Source organism: Nipponia nippon, unplaced genomic scaffold (genome assembly GCF_047370975.1).
Source record: "Nipponia nippon isolate SJK-2023a ecotype South Korea unplaced genomic scaffold, ASM4737097v1 scaffold_1, whole genome shotgun sequence".
NCBI lineage: Eukaryota > Metazoa > Chordata > Aves > Pelecaniformes > Threskiornithidae > Nipponia > Nipponia nippon.
This window is the reverse complement of record NW_028262290.1, coordinates 99185466-99206708: the sequence shown is the minus strand read 5'-3', so window position 1 is coordinate 99206708 and position 21243 is coordinate 99185466. Positions and strand designations below refer to the sequence as shown.

Below are 21243 nucleotides of genomic sequence, written 5' to 3'. Positions count from 1 at the left end.
TAACTGTACGGAGTGCACAGGCTTTAACCTGTCCTCATTCATCTATTACGTAAAAGGTACTTCGGGTATATAGGACTTAAGATTTTTATTTTTTTCTTTTTTTAATGTGTACACTTGAGATGGCTTAAGTATATGGAGGGAGGTCTGGGGGTCTGTAGCGCTGCAGAGCCTCTAGCTGCGATGTAAAGCTCTGGCCTGCAGTGATGGCAGGTTCCAACATAACGATCTGAGGAAAAGCGGGTTTTATCTAGATGAAGTCTCACATGTTGGGACTGGTAGTTTCTGTGGAACAGGACTCCAGATTAAAGACAAAGACAGCTGCAATTATTTCATTTCTTGAAAATTAGGAATGTCTCTAGGGCTTCTAACAAATCATCACTGTAACAGCTCCCATAGTACTGTGCCCTTTTATTTGGGCATTACTGTGCTAGACTTATCTCAACAGTAATATGTTTGTTTAATATGGGATCACTGCTTTTCCTCAATAAAATTGTCTGGCACTGTTTCATGTTTGCTGACATAGTGCTATACAGGATTTCTTCTTCAACTTGTTTCAGAAAAGTCTTTGTTAGCACCTCTATTTGCAGCTTTCCAATAATAGAAATAGGTTTCTGTGTATTTTTCATGTTACCTACTGCACCACAGGGATGAATTGTTTCGACAGAGCCTGGCTAAACTTCGAGAGCAAATAGTAAAGGCAAATACACTGGTGAGAGAAGCAAACTTCTTAGCAGAAGAAATGAGTAAACTAACAGATTATCAAGTAACACTTCAGATCCCTGCTGAAAACCTCAGTGCCAACAAAAAGGTAATGACAGCAAAGAATGTTGGAAAATGTAGTTTTATGGCTAATCTAAAATATGTAGACGTATATAACATTCATCTAACTTGAGGCCATAAAATGTTACTTTCGTTAGATTATGCATAGGCAAAATATGGGTGCTACCTGACTTTAATATATTGAAAGTGAATATTTATAAGCAAAAATGGGAACGTAGCGTTAAGTATGGCTCTAACTGTTCTTTCAAGTATATGATCACCATATGCGCGTGCAGTTTGTAAACAGACACTTGTGTTCTGTTGCTGTAAAACCTGCATTTAGTAATGTTTGCAAAAATTACCGTTTTTTTGTTACAGGTGCCTACAATTTCTTTGTCTTAAGGGTTTTCTAGTTGTAGTGCTGCTGTAAATTTAATGATAGCAATTGGGATTATATGCTTGTGATAAGTGATTTGATTGAGAGTGTTAATGTTCCTATGGGAATGGTAGTTGTCCAAGAAGGATAAAGAAATCTGGATCCTCAGAGATGTATAGGGTATGCTGTGTTTGAGGATGGAGATAGTATGGCTGACATGCAGAGGGAAGCCATATGTTCTGTATCTTATTCATTTTTAGGAATGCAATTTGAGTGAAGAGTTAAACTACTTACATGCACCTTTCCTTCAGTGATTATTTTTTCCTCTGATTTAGAGGGGTGCAATAGTAAGTGAGCCTGCTATTCAAGTGAGAAGAAAAGGAAAAGGTACTCAAGTGTGGACTATTGAGAAACTAGAGAACAAATTGATTGACATGAGAGACCTCTATCAAGAGTGGAAGGAGAAAATTCCTGAGGTATTGTATATGTTTTCTGAAAGGCATCAGAGATGGAGCTTATTTTCTTTTAACCCCTTCTAATACGTTGTACGGATAAAAGTGCAATGACTTCATATATGAAAGGGTACAGTATTGTGGTTTAAAAACAAACAAACAAACAAAAAACCCCAAAAAAACTATGAATAACGCTAAATACTCAAAATGCCCATGCAGAATAAAACACAGCTATGACCTATTCCATCTTGTATTCTCAGATATCAGTGTGCTGAGGTCAGATGTAATTGTGCCGACGTAGTGACTCATGATACCACTAAGAGCATTTGTTTACCTGGCGTAATATAGGTGCCATGCAGATAGGCACCAACTCTGAATGGAAGCAGCAAACTGCATTAGAAATGAAATTATTAAATTGCGGTCAGTATCAAAGCTATCAAGGATGCTGCTTCGATACAGTCAAAGTGCAGAACACATTAGCAGGGTAGAACTTGATCCTAAAATGTGAAATGTTCTGTAATTTCATTTGTATATCCCCCAACCTTAAAGCATTGAAGAAATCAATTGAAGATACTTAGCCTACATCACTATCTCCATCAAAACAAAGTGGCGTTTCCTGAGAATTTAAGTGGTAGGTTAGCCTTGAGAAAGCGTGAGACTTGTCAAAAGCTTGCTTGTTTACTGGCAAGAGATAGATGTGAGATTTGGTGTTCCAGAAGACATCCTCTAAGTGTCCAGGTGGAAGTGCATAGGAAGTATATCTTGCTGTCTTGTGGCTGATAGGGAGCACCTAAATGACATGTATCAAGAATCATTCTCAAATATGTTTGAACAGCTCTTGTGCCTTTGTTACATGCCTTGGACAGGACAATGGGAATCTCTAAAATCATAACACAGGGGAGGTCAAGCACTTCATCTGTGCCCACTGAAGACAACGATGATTTTGCTGCCGACTTTAGTAAGAACTGATAGCACATCCTGTGAATATATGATGTCTGCCTGAGCCAGGATTGTCCTTGCCATGACCTATGTCGTCCATAATGCATGTGTTCTACGTGCTGCGTAGAAACACGTAGGTCAAATGCATGTGTTGAAGACGAAGGAGGAGGAGAGGGGAAGGAGCTAACAAGTCCACTGAGGAGCACGTATGGTGCTAGGAATCTGCATGAATTCTTTGTGGCCGTGTATGGGGTACTTGCGTAGAAAATGCTGCAGATGTGATCTCAGCCCCGTGGGAATCATAGGAGCACTTGTATGCCTAAGTGGGAGTCGTCCTGCACCGTCCCTTTGCCTTGTAGTGGTACCCAGCAGAAAGTCCACTAGTCTACCTGGGGATGATTTGTCCCCTCATTTAAAAAGAGTAAACAGAGCAGAAAAAGTAAGGCGAAACTTCTGAAATCGGTGGCTATTGTGCTTATTCATGGTAAAATCTGGTTTGTCTTGACATTGCTAAAAAATGTAGGTCATTATATTACTCTTTACCATAGTAAAGAAAGGATTGTATAATGTCTCATGTCAAAGATTTCATTTCAGATTTGTGATGTGCTCCTAGTCCCTTTCTACTTGTGTAACAGGAAGGAACAGAAAAGATGGGTAGTGACTTAATTTTTGTGCCGTGAACTTATACTATGTGGTTATTTGATTTGGTGTTGCCACGCTTACAGTTTTTGACATAACTTTTATGATCTTTAAAACAGATAAGGAAGCTGATTGGCAAAAGAGGTGATCCTTTTTACGAAGCGCAAGAGAATCACAACTTAATTGGCGTCGCCAACGTGTTTTTGGAGTGCCTTTTCTATGACGTTAAGCTGCAGTACGCTGTGCCCATCATCAGCCAGCAGGGGGAGGTAAAGCCAAATAGTGCCCGAACCTACAGCGGGCGGGGCAAACCTATGCCGTCATACCTACGGGGGTAACGTGGCTGTCTGCTGGGAGGCTTCACGTACACCGATTTTTTTAACAAGCAGATGATGCTTAGCATCTTGTTTCCCAGTGAATAAGTGTTTTGCAGATTCCTATGTATGTTTTCTGTTTAATTGTTTACAATTGCCCAGCTACTAAAATGGTAGAATAAAATTCTTGGTGTCAGTGTAGGTAACCGAGCAAAACCCAGCATACTAAGGTTCTGATGTACAGTCATGACACCGTATGCCTTTTCTGTTGTGTGTGAATTAAAAAGGTCAGTAGTTCTGCATACAAATAATTTTTTTTATTCCTTTCTCCTCTTTTTTGACATTGTTGCTTTTCATTTGGTGGTTGAGAGCTGTTGAGTTCTGTTTCTGCACACCTCCTAGAGTTAGATATTTACCATCTTAATGTCTTTAAGTCCCTTGTGCACAGGTTCTTAGTATTTGTCTTGCCTTAGGTTGCAGGACGGTTGCATGTTGAAGTAATGCGAGTCACTGGGTCTGTCCCAGAACGTGTAGTAGAAGGAGATGACTCATCTGAGAACTCCAGTGAGAGTGGGAGTCTGGAAGTCATGGATAACAATGGAGAAATTATTCATAGAGCAAAAAAACTCTCCTGCAGGGTAAGTGAGCACATATGAGGACGTTAACAGTTTCAGGCCTCTGTAACTATGTAGTTGGTCTGATGTAAAGTACTAAGCTATGTAGGCTATTGCTTGCTTAAAATTCTCTAAAGAGAATTTTCTAAAGAGAAAAGAGAGACTTCTCTTGTTCCAGTTCAGTGTAGGTCAGTCTAACTGGCTGTGGTTGCCAGTGGCTGAATTAATTCGCGTTAGTTTCTAGTATATGCAGGTCTACATCATAAGTACTGACATTACAAGGACTGTCCTTGGCAGACGCAGAAGGGGAAACAGTTTTTCTGTGTAACCATCTCCTATGGTTTGTTTGATCATCTAATGTAGTATCTGTGGGTGGTGTCTGGATTTCATTTGTTCTGTGATGAAGCTCTTCATTCTCCACTTGAGCTTATCAGCTTCCTCAAAGAAAACATGTACATGGGTGGGCTAGTTAGATGCATGTAACTGCTTTCCTTGCCATCTGCATTTCTGTATATGCAAAATACAGATTTCCTCAATAGGAGCATCTTTTGGAAAGCAATTGGAGGCGTCCTTTAAAAATTCTTCTTGGCTGTTGGTACTTTTGGATTAAATATTTAGTTTTTGAACAATTTACAATTGAAGAAGAAACAATGATAGTTATGAGAACATCTGTTTTGTCTCCTCAGGTAAAAATAAAAGAAGCAACTGGGCTACCACCTAATCTCTCCAATTTTGTCTTTTGTCAATATACATTTTGGGATCAATGCAAGTCAACAGTAGCAGCCCCAGTGGTAGATCCAGATGTGCCTTCACCTCAGAGCAAGGATGCTCATTTTACAGTGGCCTTCTCTCACTGTAAGGTAACTATTTTTATTATGAACTAGTGTTACCAGGAGGATGGTATGTTTGAGATAAGCTGTTTAGAATTTGAGCCTTGTTTCGCTGGGGGAAGAAGGAAGGAATCAAGTCACATAACTAATGACTTTTGACTATACTTTAGAATGCCATAATATTTCACTTCCTCACTTCTTCAAAATGCAGCAAAATGAAAAAAACCTTTTAATTAGTCTTTTAAATTCAGATGTCACCCGTAATGCATGGGGGTAACTACAGTTTATATAATGACATCTTATTATATACTTGCTTGGTAAGCTCAGTAACTTAAAAAAGATCATTGGAGCTGTGACATTGCTTTTATGAGAATTCTCAAAGCATGAAATGCAGAATGCAGAAGCAGGAATTGCTGAGGTGATATGTTTCACAACTTTCTTGACCAGAGTAAATCTTTATGATCCAGACTGTAGAGTTTTACCACGCAGGTAGGTAGTTGTTTGGTGTGTCCTTACAAACTAGTTGAGGAGATTTGATATTTCATTTGATTGGATGCGATTTGTTTTTCTCATTGCCAGGACTATGTGGTGAATGTCACAGAGGAGTTTTTGGAGTTCATTTCAGAAGGAGCTCTTGCTATTGAGGTGTGGGGTCACAGATGTACTGGCAATGGCAGCTCTGTTTGGGAAGTTGATTCTCTTCATGCTAAAACTAGGACGCTGAGAGACAGGTACAAATAAATTGCACGTGAATTGCCTCCATCAGCTTTCCAAAGGCTTTCTAATACTTGTGGTGCACAAAATACAGTTTGGTGAGGCAACCATTAGTTTTTGTGGGGATGTCTTTTTAGGTGGAATGAAGTAACTCGAAGAATAGAAATGTGGATTTCCATACAAGAATTGAATGAGATGGGAGAATATACTGCAGTTGAACTCCATCAGGCAAAAGATGTAAACACAGGGGGGATTTTCCAGCTTAGGCAGGTACGTATCTTTTCCCTGTCGTCTTACTCGTGCTTAAATTGATTCTTGATTTTATTCTTAGTTTCTCTCTGTTTTTCTCTCTCCCTCTCTATCTTTCTTTCTATTTCTCAATTACCTGTTCAGGGTCATTCTCGCAGAGTTCAGGTGACAGTGAAACCCGTACAACATTCGGGAACATTGCCTCTCATGGTAGAAGCAATTCTTTCAGTCTCTATAGGTGGTGTGACTGCCAGATCAACCAAACTGCAAAGGGGCTTGGACAGCTACCAGGTAGGACAGTTACTTTTTCATGTGTTTGATTTATTCTTTTGGTTTTATTTTGCTGTTCTAGAGCCAGCCCAACATAGTTCCATAAGGGACCTTAGCACACTGATACACGATATGTAATTTTGCAGTTTTACATGTGTTCAAGGCTAATATGTATAATGTGAGCATATGGTGCTAAATCTGCTTCTTTTTTTGCTTGTAACTCACTGTATAACTGATAAAGAGCCAAGTATGGTATTTGAGTATACACAAAACAGCAGCAATATGGAAATTGTTTTTACCTTTGTGTGTAGAGGTGATTAATAGTAGATGTCTCGCTCTATTATTTCCCTCCCTTACAGGAATGGTGAAAGTTGAGGAGGGGAAAAGCAGGAAAAAAAAAAAAAAAAGAAAATGAATGGAGAAAATCTTATAGTGAAGATACTGTTTATCTTTTCAAAAAGGACTGAGCTGTTACTTGATCACAGAGATGTAGCTATCACTGAATGTGAAAGGGCTATTTCATTTAGGAGAAAAAGTTCTTAAGTATAAATGGCTTCAAACCGATACTGGACAAATTCATATTGGAAATAAAGCATGCTTTTAACAGCAATGGCAGAGAATAAGTGGAGTGGGCCACCCAGGGAAGCAAGGTGTCTTTTGTCAGAAGGGTTGTGTTCAGAACCACAAGTAATTATATCCCTAAGTACAGATGAAAATGTCAAGATTGGTGATACGCTTGCTCAGTCCTTTTTCTGGCACTGTATTCTATGATAATTTTTTTATAAATATGTTCACTAATACTCAAATCGTGGATGAAATGCTATAGACTGTAATAAAAACAAAAACAAACCAGCCTGTTTCTACCTGTTAATAGACTTTGGCTATTTGAATGTTAACATTTTAACATTTTACACATTTGTTTGTGGCAGAAATGTTTGTATTCATTTTTTGGGGTACTTCTGTGAGTTTCTGTTGAGAGAAATGCATGTTCTTTTGTGTTTTACAAAATTTATTTTCTCCTACCAGAAGGAGGAGGATGATGGTGGTGATATGGATAGTTACCAGGTATTGCTGCTGTTGCTGTCAATCCTGTGGCATGGGGCACAGCTAATGCTAATAGCCAGCAACTTCCAAATGAACAAGCGTACTGGAGCAAGCAAAAGCGGCTTTGAAATATATATATGCTGTGCATTTAAGAGGCTACCTGGGCTATAAAACACTGCTATTTCAGTTTACCTTGTGACTTTGTACTCTTGCAGTGTGCTCTCTTCTCTAGTACTCAGCAGTCAGCTCTCCTAACTGGCTACATGAATTGCTATGTGCATAAAAGCCTAGAATGAAATGAAATTAGAATGAAAACAGTTTCCAGTGAAAATCATAGGGAAAAGAACAACCACCTGCAGTTGCAGGCATCTTTCCCAACCAAATTATACAGCATAGGGTTTTTTGTTTGTTTTCTAAAGAAAACATCATAACCTTTTAAGTTGTGTAGTTTTCTGAAATGCTTGTGGGAGAGAGGGAAGGATGTGAGTGTGAGGAATACAAATGCTTCAGTGAAGCAATTTTTTTGCCTACACAAAACCAAACCTTGAGCCTGTGTTTTTGTGTGATAAGTAAATATAGGACAGTCACAGTCTAGAAAGCATAACAGGAGAATCATTTAAAAAGCAATGAAGGGCAAAAGAGGAAATGCCTAAAAAGGTAAAACACATTACAGATCTCTGCGTGGAAGTCTTATTCCTAATAGGCAGCTTTACAGAAGTAAAACCAGTTAGGTGAGAATGCTGACATCCCTTAAGATAATATATGAGGTTTTACAGCAATCTCAAAGATACCAGTTAGATACTAACTTCTTGTGGGCTGTTTATGCACTTCCTGACTTATCACAGAGAAGAACGAAACAGATTTTCTGTGATACCATAAAGCATGATTGCATGACGGGTTTTGTTTGCATGAGAAATCTTTTAATTGCACTGACAGCAGCTGCTAGCAATGGAATCTTGTGCAGGTTTGAGGGCGTACTGACCTGTCTAATCTTCAGGAGAACTTATGATCAACTGATGATACCTGTTTTTCCTATACCACATTCTCTTAAAAAGCTTGATTGCCACTTCTGTGAGTAATTAGCCTATATTCTCTTCAGCAACTGAGGCAGTCGCATTTTCTTTTCCTCCTGTTGGAATTTGAGACTTGAAAGCAATTAAGCTTCCATTCATGGGTGATCAGGTACTTAATCAGTGTGCATGTCATTTGGGGAAAAGTTTTCTGCATCATGCAAGCTGTTTAGTATCAATTCTGATGAAATTATCAAAAAATTCACTGCCCTCTGATCTTAACCACATAGCCTAACAACTTCCTTTTCTCTTTCCATGGTAGGAAGAAGATTTAAACTGTGTACGAGAGAGGTGGTCTGATGCATTGATAAAACGCAGAGAATACTTGGATGAGCAGATTCAAAAGATCAGCAATAAACAAGGTTTAAGGCTTAAAGTCCCTGTCATAAGTACTTTATTCCCTATACCATGGAAAATGTATCTCATATATAATATTAATCTCTTTCACTGTAGAAAAATCTGAGGATGATATAGAACGAGAAGCCCGGCTGGTTGAACAGTGGGTAGGGCTGACAGAAGAGAGGAATGCGGTGTTTGTTCCAGCACCAGGCAGTGGAATTCCCGGTGCCCCCGCAAATTGGTATGTTCAGAAAAACCATTGGAGAGTTAGCTTTTTCTGCACGAACATTGCACACTACAAGGTAAAAAAATCTGAGGATGTTTTAGAGCTTGCTACTTTTTCCTGTGATGCTACCAATTACACTCAGCTGGCAGAAGGCTAGAAGGTCAGGAGCTGGTTTGAATGTAAGAAAGGTTTGCTTAGTTAACATATTACATAAAGTAGCTTTGAGACAGCTTTCAAGGTTTGAAAATCACCTTTGAATTTAGCATAGTATTTTACACTTTTTCAGAATTCTGGGAATTATCCTGTAGTTTGACTCCTTTCAGAAAAAGAGTGGTTCAGAAATGTGAATAGTAGAACATGTGATAAATTCATTCATAAGGGGAGGGAAGAAATTCTGATTTTAAAGGATGTGTTCTCTTTTTCTCATTCAGTTTCGTTTAAATTTGTATTTTAACTAAGGTCATTGGAACTGACGTGCACAAATGAGGAATGCAACATGTTAGGTTTGGGAAAGTGTGGACAAGAAATATGGCTCTAATCAAGTGTACACTGATGTCTCTGATAATACCTAATATCTCTTCTTCACTGGGTGAATGATGTAGTGATAATCTTTCCTTGCCCTTTTTTTTCCATTATCCACCTGAAGTGTGCTGCGGTCATACAGCGAAAAGTGTATTTATTGATAATAAAGACTATGCCTTGCCGGTAGTTACACATCCAGTTGTTTGAAAGGTTGCTAACCTTTATGTATGAGGTGACTACCACTAGTTAACATTATAAGAAACAGAACAGGATGTTTAAAACTTGTCATCCTCATGGCAACTGAAATGGGCTGTGCGGTGTGAATTAAGTTTTGGTAAAGCACTACATTTAGCTGCATGTGTAGATAAACCAAACGTTGTCTGTGCAACATAGGCATTCAAATTAGCCATCAAAATGTTAACAGGTTCAGTTGTTGGTTACCGTTAATGCGAGTCTTGCATGAAGAGCTGTTTCCCAGATTAGCTTAGGTATGTATTTGCCTTCCTTGTTGACAGTAGTTTGTTTTGTTTCAGGATTCCACCTGCAGGAATGGAAACACATATACCTGTCCTCTTCCTTGATTTGAATGGTATGTTGTAATGGCAGATTAAGAAACATGGGCGGGGGGGTGGGGGTGGGGGGGTGGCAGAAATTAGTTTGGATCAATAAATTCATCAATGGAAGAATGACTCTGAAATGTCTAAGAAATCAAAACAAGTCCTAGCAATGGCACTGTGATATGGCCTGTAAAATGATTTTTCTTCTGATTCCATATCTGTAGAGGATTAAAGAGCTGGTTTAATGAAGAGTGTGTTAGGACTCTACAATCAGTGTTTTGTTAGAGAATCTAAATGTTCTCCCTGTGAAGGTATTTAGTTTTACATGCAAGACTATTAATATATATTCTTAGGACAGATATACTTACAGATACACTGTAAACAACAAGGGATTAGAGTTAGCACCACATTTAGCGACTGTTTAGGAAACAAATCTCTAAGTATAAACTTGGACATAAAGCAGAGGAGGATCCACAGGCCTCGTCACATCCAGCACTAGAGTGGGCCACTAGAGATGTTTATATAGGCAACACATCAATACCTGTGTTAGAAGCTGCTTTTAGAAACAATATACACTCTTTCCTTTATGCTCACAAGAAGTGGTTTTATTTGTTTTTTCATTATCAGAAGAGATTAGCAGACAGAAGATCAAACAGGATATTTAAACAGATGGATGGATCATTGCACAACTTTTTTTGTTTAGCTAAAAGCCTAATGTAGTCAGAACTGCTTTTCTCAATTTAAAGATTCCCTGATATATCAGAAATGAATTAACTAAGAGATGAACTGGTTAGGCTGACAGGTAGATAAATCAGAAATTTTCTGGCTGGGTAAGTTAATGTTATGGATACCTAGAAATAGTTTTGAATTCTGTTTAGGTTACGTGAGAATGTGTTCATGCTGAGCCTTAGCCTGGTTTTACTTCCCTTCTTTTGTATGCTGAAATTGTCTTCAAAATATTGCATAGTAATAAGATAAATTAGGATTAAATGTATTATGAAATATGGGTAGGTCTTTATTAGAACTTTGTATTACAACTTTGCCTCTATATATTAATATCCTTTGGTATAAAACTATTTCATTCTTTGCACATTTGTTTCATTAGCTGATGACCTCAGTGCCAATGAACAACTTATAGGTCCCCATGCATCAGGAGTTAACTCAATACTACCAAAGGAGCATGGGAGCCCATTCTTTTATCTGCCGATCATAAAACACAGTGATGATGAGGTAAATTGTTAGCAAGCCTCCTTCTTGACAATTGCAGCTTATGTTAACACTTTTCTCTGTATGTTTTATTTCTTACTTGTATGTATTTAATCACTATTATTATTATTATATTTTTGTCTTAGAAGTACCATCTATATCTAGTGCTGCCTTTATTTTCTGGCCTATTTGTTTAAAATTTAAGAGGGTAATGACTTGTTAGCCCTTCTGCCTTATCTCAGAGGTGACAAGTCTTAGCTCTTCTTGGTAAAAGCGTAATTCATCTGCCTGACTTAAAATCCCTTCTTCTTTCCTCACTCCTTCATCATTCCTCTTGCAGGCTCTTGATTCTTCAGAGAAAACTACTTCATTTATTGTGCACACTAGGCAAAGCTTAATGTTTAAATAAAACTTTTTCCTTTGTAGTACACAATTAACTTTTTTTAAATATAAAGTTTGGGAATTGTTGGAAATGAGTGGTTCTGAATCCATTTTGGAATTTCTTAACTCATTTCTTCCACCTTCTGTGCCAACTCAGGCCGTTGCTTAAGAGACCATTTCCAGAATAAACAGGATGCCGAAGCTAGGGAGGAGGCAGGGGGAAGGAAAAAGATGTTCTGCAGGATGGGAGCATGTTTATTCGGTATAGGCCTTTATAACCTAATCCAATACAGGTCGAAGATTTGCCATCTAATCTGATGAACTTTTAATAACGTTGCAATAGGATTTGTATTCCTTCCTCCAGTCTTGTTTCTGCTTTCCTCTCCGCCTCCGTGTGAAGACTTCCTTCTGAAGCAGCGTTTGCACAATGCAGGGATTGTGCTCACGCTTGTGTTCCCCGATATCTTAGCACCTCTTCTATGCTGCTTCCGATAAATTCCTCACTATGAAAAGGGGGTTTGACCCCGTTTTGTTCAATGATGCTTATTTTTCTTTCATTAAAGAACTGCTTTACTTCATGTTAAATCACTGCAAATTATACCTTTTGTCAGAGTAATTGAGTCTTTGATTTCCCTTTCCTTCCTCCATTTCATTTGTCTGCATAGGTTTCAGCCACCGCTGCTTGGGACTCTTCTGTCCATGATTCAGTGCACCTGAATAGGGTAACTCCTCAAAATGAGAGAATTTACTTGATAGTGAAGACTACTGTGCAGCTCAGCCATCCTGCTGCAATGGAACTGGTATTACGCAAAAGGATTGCAGCCAATATTTATAACAAGCAGGTAAGAAGTTAATATTTTATTGTTATTAATTTTGTTTGATATCCTTAATTTTATGAATGTTTTCTTAGTTGCTTGCTTCATTTTGTGTAAGTTTGGTCCCTCCAATTCTTATGAAAGACAAATGAAAAATAGATTATTATAGGTTGCAGTGAAGCTTTCTCTGTTAATTACAAACTAGGCTTGTTTCCCACCACTACCCAAATTTATATATTCTCTACCCACTTTTACGTGATGATAGGGCGTTTACTTTGGCCATAAGAGTGGTTGCTGTTCCCCTTTGCTGCTTCACGGCTTTGGACAATGAGATGCTCTCTGAAGTCATGTTCCTTTCTGTTTCCCAGATAATTGAGACCAAGAGCATATTTCAGAATTGCTTCAGATTTTGCAGTGCAATGCGGGGGGGGTGGGGGGGGGAGCACAAAACAGCTGTTGTACTACTAAGCAACTTACTAAGCAGCTGAATACCATGCCTTTTTGTATTTGTCGTGTTGTCCTTTGCTAGTTTTGTTTGTCTAAAATGCCTTATTAGATGAAAGTTAAGTGTACAGTTAGTGATGTAAGGGCTAACTAACCTGACCATGAAGCATGCTAAGCTTGTGCTGGTTACTGTTTCCGTTACTGCTAGAAAGCAGAGTTTTATGCTTTGCTATTGCAAAAGAAATTTCCTACCTGTTGAACAGGTGGCTGTCAAAATGAGAAGTATCGGTGTCTGTACATTAGAGACTTCTTACAGCCACAGTTTCTCTGTTACAAGTTACTACACGAGGATAGAGCATCAGTGCAAAATAGGAGGAAAATATTACTGATTGAACTTAGTAGCATTGTATACTGAGCGCAGGGCTGTAAAGAGTACTTAAAGGATCATTAATGCTAAAAAAGAACTTATGGTCCTGAAAAATGTGCTTTTGTGGTAAAATAAATTTTTGCATTACGACCTATTATTTCTTAGAATGTCATAAATAATCTTTGTCAAAACAATAATTGAAAATTACTTTGTTTCTAGAGTTTTACCCAGAGCCTGAAAAGGAGAATATCCTTGAAAAATATATATTATGCCTGTGGAGTGACCTATGAAATAGTATCCAATATACCAAAGGTAAATTATACCATATTTCTCTGGTAAATTAACTGAAAGGAGCAAGATGACCTACTGCAGTGGGTGATACTGATTGGGAAGTAAATGTCCTGCTTTGCTAAGAGGAGGAAGCTTGCCAAAGTGTATTTCCTGCAGTTCAGTGGTGAGATCATGTTTATCTTTAAACAGTTGAAAACTGTAGGGATTTTATTTTCTCTTCTACTGTGTTTAACTGTTCTTGTAGTAGAACTATTTTTGAAATCATATTAGCGTCTACAGAGAGAATATAGAGGGTACTCAGAGGGCTGTTCAGGTCAGTGAAAACAAAGTTCACAGGATATAAACTGCTTTTTATAGAAAAAGCTTGTACAAATTGTAAATCTACTATAAAATTTATTTTAAAGGTACGCAAACTGGACAAATGAAAATGTTAATAGTCTTGTCGCCATGTAATTGTCACTTTTGTGCAGTAGTAGTTAAAATTTTAACACTAGGGAAATCGCAGAATATCTAAGATTTGGGAAGGAAGTTGCACTTACTTGCCTAGGAAGCTGTCATTAGTTAATCCTTAACATATGCGATTTCAGGTTATATATGCGTTATTTCTAGAAGTACATTGCAAACGTGTAAAACTTGTCCCAAGCGTGCCCTCTTCTTAGTTCAGCATTGTTTACATCTGTATTGAAAAGTCCTGGGTCATTGATTATAATTAGGATTACTGATTAAGTTAAGGATTATCGATTCAAATTAACTTCTGGATTGAGATGGTCTAAAGAAGTGAATTAATACGTGAAAAACAATAGGCTTTAACTTTTAAAAACTTCAATAGTGTAACTTGTAATTTAGGCTACAGAAGAAATTGAGGATCGCGAGACCTTAGCGCTGATGGCCGCAAGGAGTGAGAACGAGGGCACGTCCGATGGTGAAACGTACATTGAAAAATACACACGTGGTGTGCTGCAAGTGGAGAACATTTTGAGCCTCGAACGACTAAGACAGGCAAGGAAAAGTCACTTCTTGCACCTTTTCAACTGGATTATGAGAATTCCCATAGAGATGATTGATCTTTTAAAAATATTAAGTGTTCGTTGTTTTTTAGTTCGGGGTTTTTTAGAGAACATTGGACAGGTAAATGTAAGACTAAGTTCCTTCTGTGAAATACAGAATTCTAATAGTGGTGGGTCTAGTAACCATAGCTGGCAATGGTATAGTATGCAGAATCTGAACAGACAAAGGCCAAAGAATGAATTTCAGATGCAAATTTTGGTGCTTGTGTGTGCAAATTAAGATTTGTAGATGCAAGCCCTGTTTGCTGTTGTTAGCCGCACTGAAAAAAGTTTCTATCCTGCTTGACGATTTCTCACGGGGAGACCATGGCATTGTTTTTAGCGTGTTCTTTTCTTTACACAGGCAGTCACAGTCAAAGAGGCACTCTCCACCAAAGCAAGAAACATCCGCAGAAGCATCAGCACTCCAAATGTCCACAATGTAAGGACCCTTTGTCCTCTGGTAAATTAGTACTAATGGGGCAGGGGTTGCTCTTTGTGTGCTGATGTAATGCTTGCATAATGTGATATGGGAATGATTACTCTGAGCCTGGACTAACCAACCTGTAGGAAAGTTGTCATGAATGAAAATGAGTCACTCAAAACCCCTCCCCACAACTGTCCATCCTAGGAGATGATAAAGTTGACAGGGAAGTGGGAGGGTTGGTTGAAACTCTTCTTCTTTTATAAGAATATTCATTTTGGAAGTAGTTTAGGGTGACGGTTGCCCATATTCAGATTACTTTTGCTTCAAAGTCCCTTTAACTTTTTTCATAGTGTAAGGGATAGTTTCCATTTGTGTGCATTTTGTGTTCTCCTATCACCTGCTCATACAGCACAAATATAGCTCTCCTTATAAATAATCTTATTTGAAGAGGGGTAACAGAAAAGTCATTAGGACTAAATGATCACCGTGTTTCCTCAAGGCATTATATTTTATAAATAAAAGGTAGGCATTTTGTCATTCTGCCTGTTGGTGTTCTGTAGGTATCCTGTAGCCGACTGGATCTTTCTGCCTGTGATGAAGATGATAAGGTATGTAAATGTGACAACAAATGAGGCACATTCTCATATTTCCCCCCCCGCTTTGAAGCAAGATGTATTTGAGAACTGAAAAAACAGGAAAACAGTATTTTTAACAGTATGTTTACATAATATAGCTTCAAAATGCTGCACTAATTACGTATTATTTTGAATTAAGCCTTCTTGTCCTTCTCTGCTCTTCATATTAGAATTGTAGAAACTGGTATTTAAGAAGGGGGAAGTTTTGCTAAAACTTAATATGCTTCATTGAAAAGCTAATTAGCTTCTAAACAATCTATTTGTGTGAGACAGAAAATTGTCTTAAGTCAGTAACTTGACATTCCTTCAGTTTGTTTTTCTTAAAAAAAAAAACACACACACACAAAAAAACACCTACCTTTGAGTTTATCTATTAATTTTTCCATGTTTGCCTTTATCAGCATGCATATTTATGTATTTTTGTTTCTTAGGGTTGGTCTGAAAGTCACCTAGATATATCTGACTGTTCTTCCAGTTATCAAGATGTATCATGCTATGGTACTTTACCCAGGGAGTCACCTCGCAAGAGCAAAGATGGCAGCGGTGAGACTTTAAAATATATACGTAATGACAGTGTTTGTGGTTTTTTAATTACTGCATTAAACTGGAAATTAAATTCTCAGTGCTCTTTTCCTACTAAATGCATTATCCAGCTTCTTGCTTTAGCAGCTAAACATAATCTGGAAGTAGGGGAGAAAGGGCGAAATGCATGAAGACATCCAGGAAAGGATGGGAAGTTGGGGGTGTCCAAAAAACCAAGAGGAGGGCAGAAGAACAGCTAGATGTGAATCAAAACAGTAGAAGAAACAAACAAAAGAGAAACAAAAAGGAGCTGCTGTTATTTTATGAATTTGAAAATGAAGATGCTTTTGTTAAAATGGGAAGGGTCCTTTTGTAGGTTCTTTACATGATTTGGATATTTGCTCTGCCGTGTCAGTGTGTCACAGGTGCCTTATTTTCTTCAGGTCAAATTTTAACACCCTCTTTGATCAGGCAATGCAGGTAGAGATACTGCTGCAATACAGTGGGACTGAGTTTATTCATTGCTTCCTTGCCTGTAATTTCCTTTTTGATCATCCCGGTCGTGCAGCATTGTTGGCTTGGTTCCAGGGCAGAATTGCAGTGTTGTGCCCAGGTGAGGCACACGAAGCAAAGAGCTGTCAGTTCCAGTTTCAAGGACGCTTCCCACTGTTTTTATAACTGAGATGAAAAGAAGAAATATTGGAGCCTCAAAATGGAGGGGGCAGATACTGCTATTCTCTGCTTCCTTTCTGTTTCCAGATTTCTCAGAGGGGCGTAATCTCGCCTTGTTGAGCTCTGCATTATCTCACGCTTGGGCCAGTGGTTGAATACTAAAATACTGACATTTTCCTGTAGCCAGCAGCTTGCCAAATGCATGGCTTAACCCTCAGTTATTTTGAATTATGCTCTTGCAGTCAAGATATGGAGAACTGAAATACAATATTTTTGCTTTTTTACTTAGGTGCTGTAGCAGAGAATTCCCATGCTTTAATGGCCAGTCCTTTTAAAGCATTTTCTCCTCAGCCACCGAAGTTTTTCAAGCCCTTAATGCCGGTGAAAGAGGAACATAAAAGGAAGACCCCGCTTGAAAGCCGACCTCTGCTTAGTCAAGAGGTAATCTTTGAAAACCACCTCTTTTTTTTAAAGAAAATCAAGTGATTTTGTGTACTTGGCAAACCGTTTGCAGTATGCATCTGTTGCAATAGAATTTTGTAATTCTCTGGTAAAATAATCAGGCTGTTCTTTATATGTGGTGGGGTTTTGGTGGCTTGTTTTTTACCTGAAACACTGGGGGGTTTTCTCGCTTCTTGGTAAGTATTTACCTTTACAGGGTACTTCTGTTCTATTTTAAAGTAACAGTAACCTGCATTTTTTTTCTCCAGCAAAATGTTGGTGTGTGTTTTCATAGATAAAATGTAATTCTGTGAAACAGTGGTCTAAGGTGGTTATTAGTCTGACCTTTATTCCTCAACCTAAAACTCTGTTGGGAGGAGTGCATGAGTTTCTCTACCTATTAACTTGAATTTTGATGTATACGTGGTTAGCATGGGTGTTTCACTTCCATCACGTCTTCATGCCTTTCTAACTGGCACGCATGTGGCGCTGTGGTCAGAGTTGTGGTTTGTGTGATGCGTTGTGTGTCTTAACCTTTGCAGAGCATGCCTTCATCTCAGGTGCACTGCGCTCGCTGCGTGGTGCCTTCAGGAAGTAATGCCAGCAGCATGCCTGTAGAAAGCAATAGCGTACGCGAGGAAAAGGTTGTAAGTTTTCTACCGGTTTCTGCTACGAGGCCTGGTGGTGGGCTGAGGGCCGTTTGGTGGTGGGCTTAAGGCACTTACACTACTGCAGCAGAAAAAAGGTGTAATGTGGATCTAATCACTTGTGATTGATTGTAACTTAATGGTTGTAATGAACAGTTGCATGCCTGGCTTGCAAACGCAATCTGTCATTGGAACTAACTCAACAGGGTTTTTGCATTTTGGGTTTTTTGTTTGGTTGGTTTGGTTTTTGTTTGTTTTGGGGGTTTTTTTGTGGTTTGTTTTTTTTTTAATGTTCATACGTGATTTGTCTTGTGGGGTGGGTGGGAGAGGGGAGGCTTTAGTTTTTACAGGGCACAAATGATCAAGTAAAGGATGGTTTAGTGAACCATGTTGTCACTCTAATATACCTTGTATGTTACCCAGATTTTGTGACTATACCCCAGAGTAAATGGAATGATCCCATTTGGTGTAAGTAACTATGCATTCAGGTGTTGGTACACTATAAAAAGTTTCTCATTGCCTGACGTGGAAGTAATATGACTAAAATAAGATTGCCGCTCTTAATTAACCTGCAGCCTGTCCTCATCATAATTCAGGTGGTGAATTGAGGTGGAGGGCTTTCATTTTAATCTTCACCTGCCAAATCCTATTCTCACTGCTGCTTCAACAAAAAGTGTATCGTCATTTCTGCTGTATGATGGACTTGGTTTTTGGGCTGTGGAACATGGCTGTAAATACTTGCTTTCATCAGAGCTTTAGATCTAAAATTCAGAACCTTCAAATTATTTCCCGTAAGTATTATAGGCCTCTTTTTACCACAAAGTGCTAGTGGTGGATTCTTCCTATTCAACAGTTCTTTTCATTCCTACCATACAGCCAAGCCATTAAAAATCTCTTCTGGATGTCTAATGTTATTTTGTAGGTTGTTATACCAAAGCATCCTGAGTGTTCTGGTGTTTGTATTTGAAGCTTGGCTGCTAGTTTTGGGTAGCAGCTGTTTTATTCTCAATGGTGTTAATTTTCCATAAGGTAGCTGACATGCTGACTCACACAGAGTCACTGATACAAATAGCAGGAAGGTATTTGGAAGACAAAATCATGTAGTGGGTTGAAAAACATCCCTTCGAAACTAAATCGTTACATTTTCCATAGCAACTTCAGGGCAGTTTCAATCTCTTGAGTAAAAACAGGGTCCCACCCCATGCATGCCCTGAATTAACCCAGGCATTTGCCCCTGCTGCTTTCCAAAGATAAGCAGGAGCTTTCAGAACTGGAAAAGGGCAACATCCTGCGCCAGGCTTTTCCAGTTAGAATGGAACTAATTCATTGAGCACCGTAAACCTGCTGTAGCCAACAGGGCCGTGGAAAGAGCTGTTCTTTCAGTTCTCAGCTGCTTGCTCCTGCCCTTGCACTGACTTTTCCCGTGCATCAACAGAGCGTTTTGTTGGGTTGCATAGTAAGTCAGATCGAGGGACCTGATCCATCCAGCTGATGGCTAGGCTACCATGGAGTTATATTTCATTTGGATCTACTCCCCTGTCTGATCGCCTTATAGACGCTTGGGTGGGTACCGGGGAGGCAGGCAAGAACTAGCAGCTACTCGTAGGGAGGAGGCTGAGATGGCTACTTTGCGTAGCCCTGCCAGCTTGCGGCGCAGGGTTTATCAAATGATGGCTTCTGGGTTTTTTTTTTTATCACTTTGAGAAGGAAGCGTTTGTACGATGTAGGCTTCCCAGGATACCCTGCATTTTTCAGAGCTGGAGCAAGTCTATGTTTTAACTAGGCTGGAATATGTATTTCACAGGTTTGGATGAATAGTGCTCTCGGAATGAGTTCAGAAATGACACTAGGGCAGCGTCATGGCTCCACATGAAACTTCAGGTGGCTGCTCCTCTCTGTCTGATTCAAAGTGAAGGTTTCACATTATTAATCAGTACTGTAAATGATCGCTCCAAGGCACAGAGCCTCATACTCCTAATTGATCACTGAATGATTGCTGCTGTTTCAGGTGTGATGCTCACTTGCGTCTTACAGCATGTAAAAAATGCCGTAGAAGTAAAGCGACGAAACATACGGGAAGCTAGCAATATTAACTCAATTAATGTTCTGCATCTAAGTAGGCATAAGAATGGTGTTTGGCCTTTTTCTCATGTTTCTCTGGGATCTATTCTTAACTTTTCTTGAATATTGAAAACACATCTGTGAAAGGAAAGAGGAAAAAAAAAAAAGGCAGTTAAAAATATTTTTATTCAGTTGGCCTGAAATAGAGCATTCAGCCTAAAATTTCAGACAGTACTTCTACATGCGTTTAATATTGCAACTATTTCAAAACAACATGACATAAGGACATGTTCTATATAATATGTGAGTACAGTCGAATATGTTAAGGTCAGATGAAATGTTTTCATATTGAGTGTATTTGAATACTGCCTGTAATTAACGCGTCTAAGGGGGGTTTGGTTAAGAGCAAATCCTCCTAGCAGGTGATGGAAGCACCAGTGGTTCAACCACTAAATAAATATTACTGATTTTTAAATGAGTAAAATGGGAACTAGCATCTTTGAGGTTACTTGAGAGGTATAATTTAGGCATTTGAAAACTCGGATACTTTAACTCCACAGTATGTTTGTTACAAAGCAGGTGTGGGGAAGCTGCTCTGTGTTCTTGCTTACTTTGCTTCCGTTATTGCTAAATCTTGATGTATAGTCTTGTCTCCTTAGTTCTTGCTGGCGCATTCTTACTGTTATCAGTTCTTAAATCTGTTTTTCATTATAGTCTTTCTGTTACTTCCCAGGGAAGTGGCTGCAGTTTCTTTACCAGTTTTTCAAGGATTTTATCTTTATTTCTACCAATAGCCTGAGAAGTACAAGGCGGCTTCCTTCTTTTTTTCCCCACATCTTATATCCACAGGAATTTGAAGATCCCTGAAATGGCTTTGTTTCTGGAATTTCCCAATTGGAAAGCTCAAGAGGAGCTTTGAAAGGAAATATTTCTTGTCCCCACAAGGGGCACCTTTTTTGTCTGTCACAAGGTGATGTCTCATCACCTATTTGCAGCATTCTTCACAACCCATGTTCTAGTAGTAAGACCGCTTCTCTGTACCTTAGCTTTTGTATTTATGATGAGAGATAACCCTGAAATGACACACGACTGGCAATGTGGTTACTTGTTTGACTTCTCCTAATCAAGTCACCAATGTCTGTATGCCCGTAGAGCCATTTCTCAGTTACAGCGCTTCTTATCCAGTCTGATTCCGAACAAGGACCCTGTGTGTGCTAAGATTTTTTCCAGTCAAATGAGGAATCTTGCAGGACTCAAAGGAGAAACAAAGAACTCTGTTATAAAGATGTGTTTTGCTTTCAAGTGGATGTTTAGCTAGTATTGACTAGAAATGCTTCCTTCATGAAATGCTTATCAGTTTGGAGTTCACGTAAT

The 21243-nt window shown here is 38.8% G+C and overlaps 1 protein-coding gene across 4 annotated transcripts in view; it reads left to right on the top strand.

The window, feature by feature from the left end:
- KIF13A (kinesin family member 13A) overlaps nt 1-21243 on the top strand; it is a 119197-nt gene that overhangs the window by 90973 nt on the left and 6981 nt on the right. For 2 of the 4 annotated variants that reach the window (XM_087764373.1, XM_087764388.1), the window contains 20 exons: nt 646-808; nt 1471-1611; nt 3285-3434; nt 3953-4117; nt 4780-4953; nt 5503-5654; nt 5775-5907; nt 6031-6177; nt 7183-7221; nt 8533-8632; nt 8724-8850; nt 9891-9946; nt 11020-11144; nt 12167-12343; nt 13347-13439; nt 14265-14417; nt 14829-14906; nt 15452-15499; nt 15958-16069; nt 17010-17161. In XM_087764373.1, the coding sequence (XP_087620499.1) occupies nt 646-808; nt 1471-1611; nt 3285-3434; nt 3953-4117; nt 4780-4953; nt 5503-5654; nt 5775-5907; nt 6031-6177; nt 7183-7221; nt 8533-8632; nt 8724-8850; nt 9891-9946; nt 11020-11144; nt 12167-12343; nt 13347-13439; nt 14265-14417; nt 14829-14906; nt 15452-15499; nt 15958-16069; nt 17010-17161 (2485 nt within the window). Of the gene's footprint in view, nt 1-645; nt 809-1470; nt 1612-3284; nt 3435-3952; nt 4118-4779; nt 4954-5502; nt 5655-5774; nt 5908-6030; nt 6178-7182; nt 7222-8532; nt 8633-8723; nt 8851-9890; nt 9947-11019; nt 11145-12166; nt 12344-13346; nt 13440-14264; nt 14418-14828; nt 14907-15451; nt 15500-15957; nt 16070-17009; nt 17162-17703; nt 17809-21243 lie in introns of all 4 variants that reach the window. The other 2 variants (XM_087764395.1, XM_087764380.1) reach the window with 2 other exon arrangements.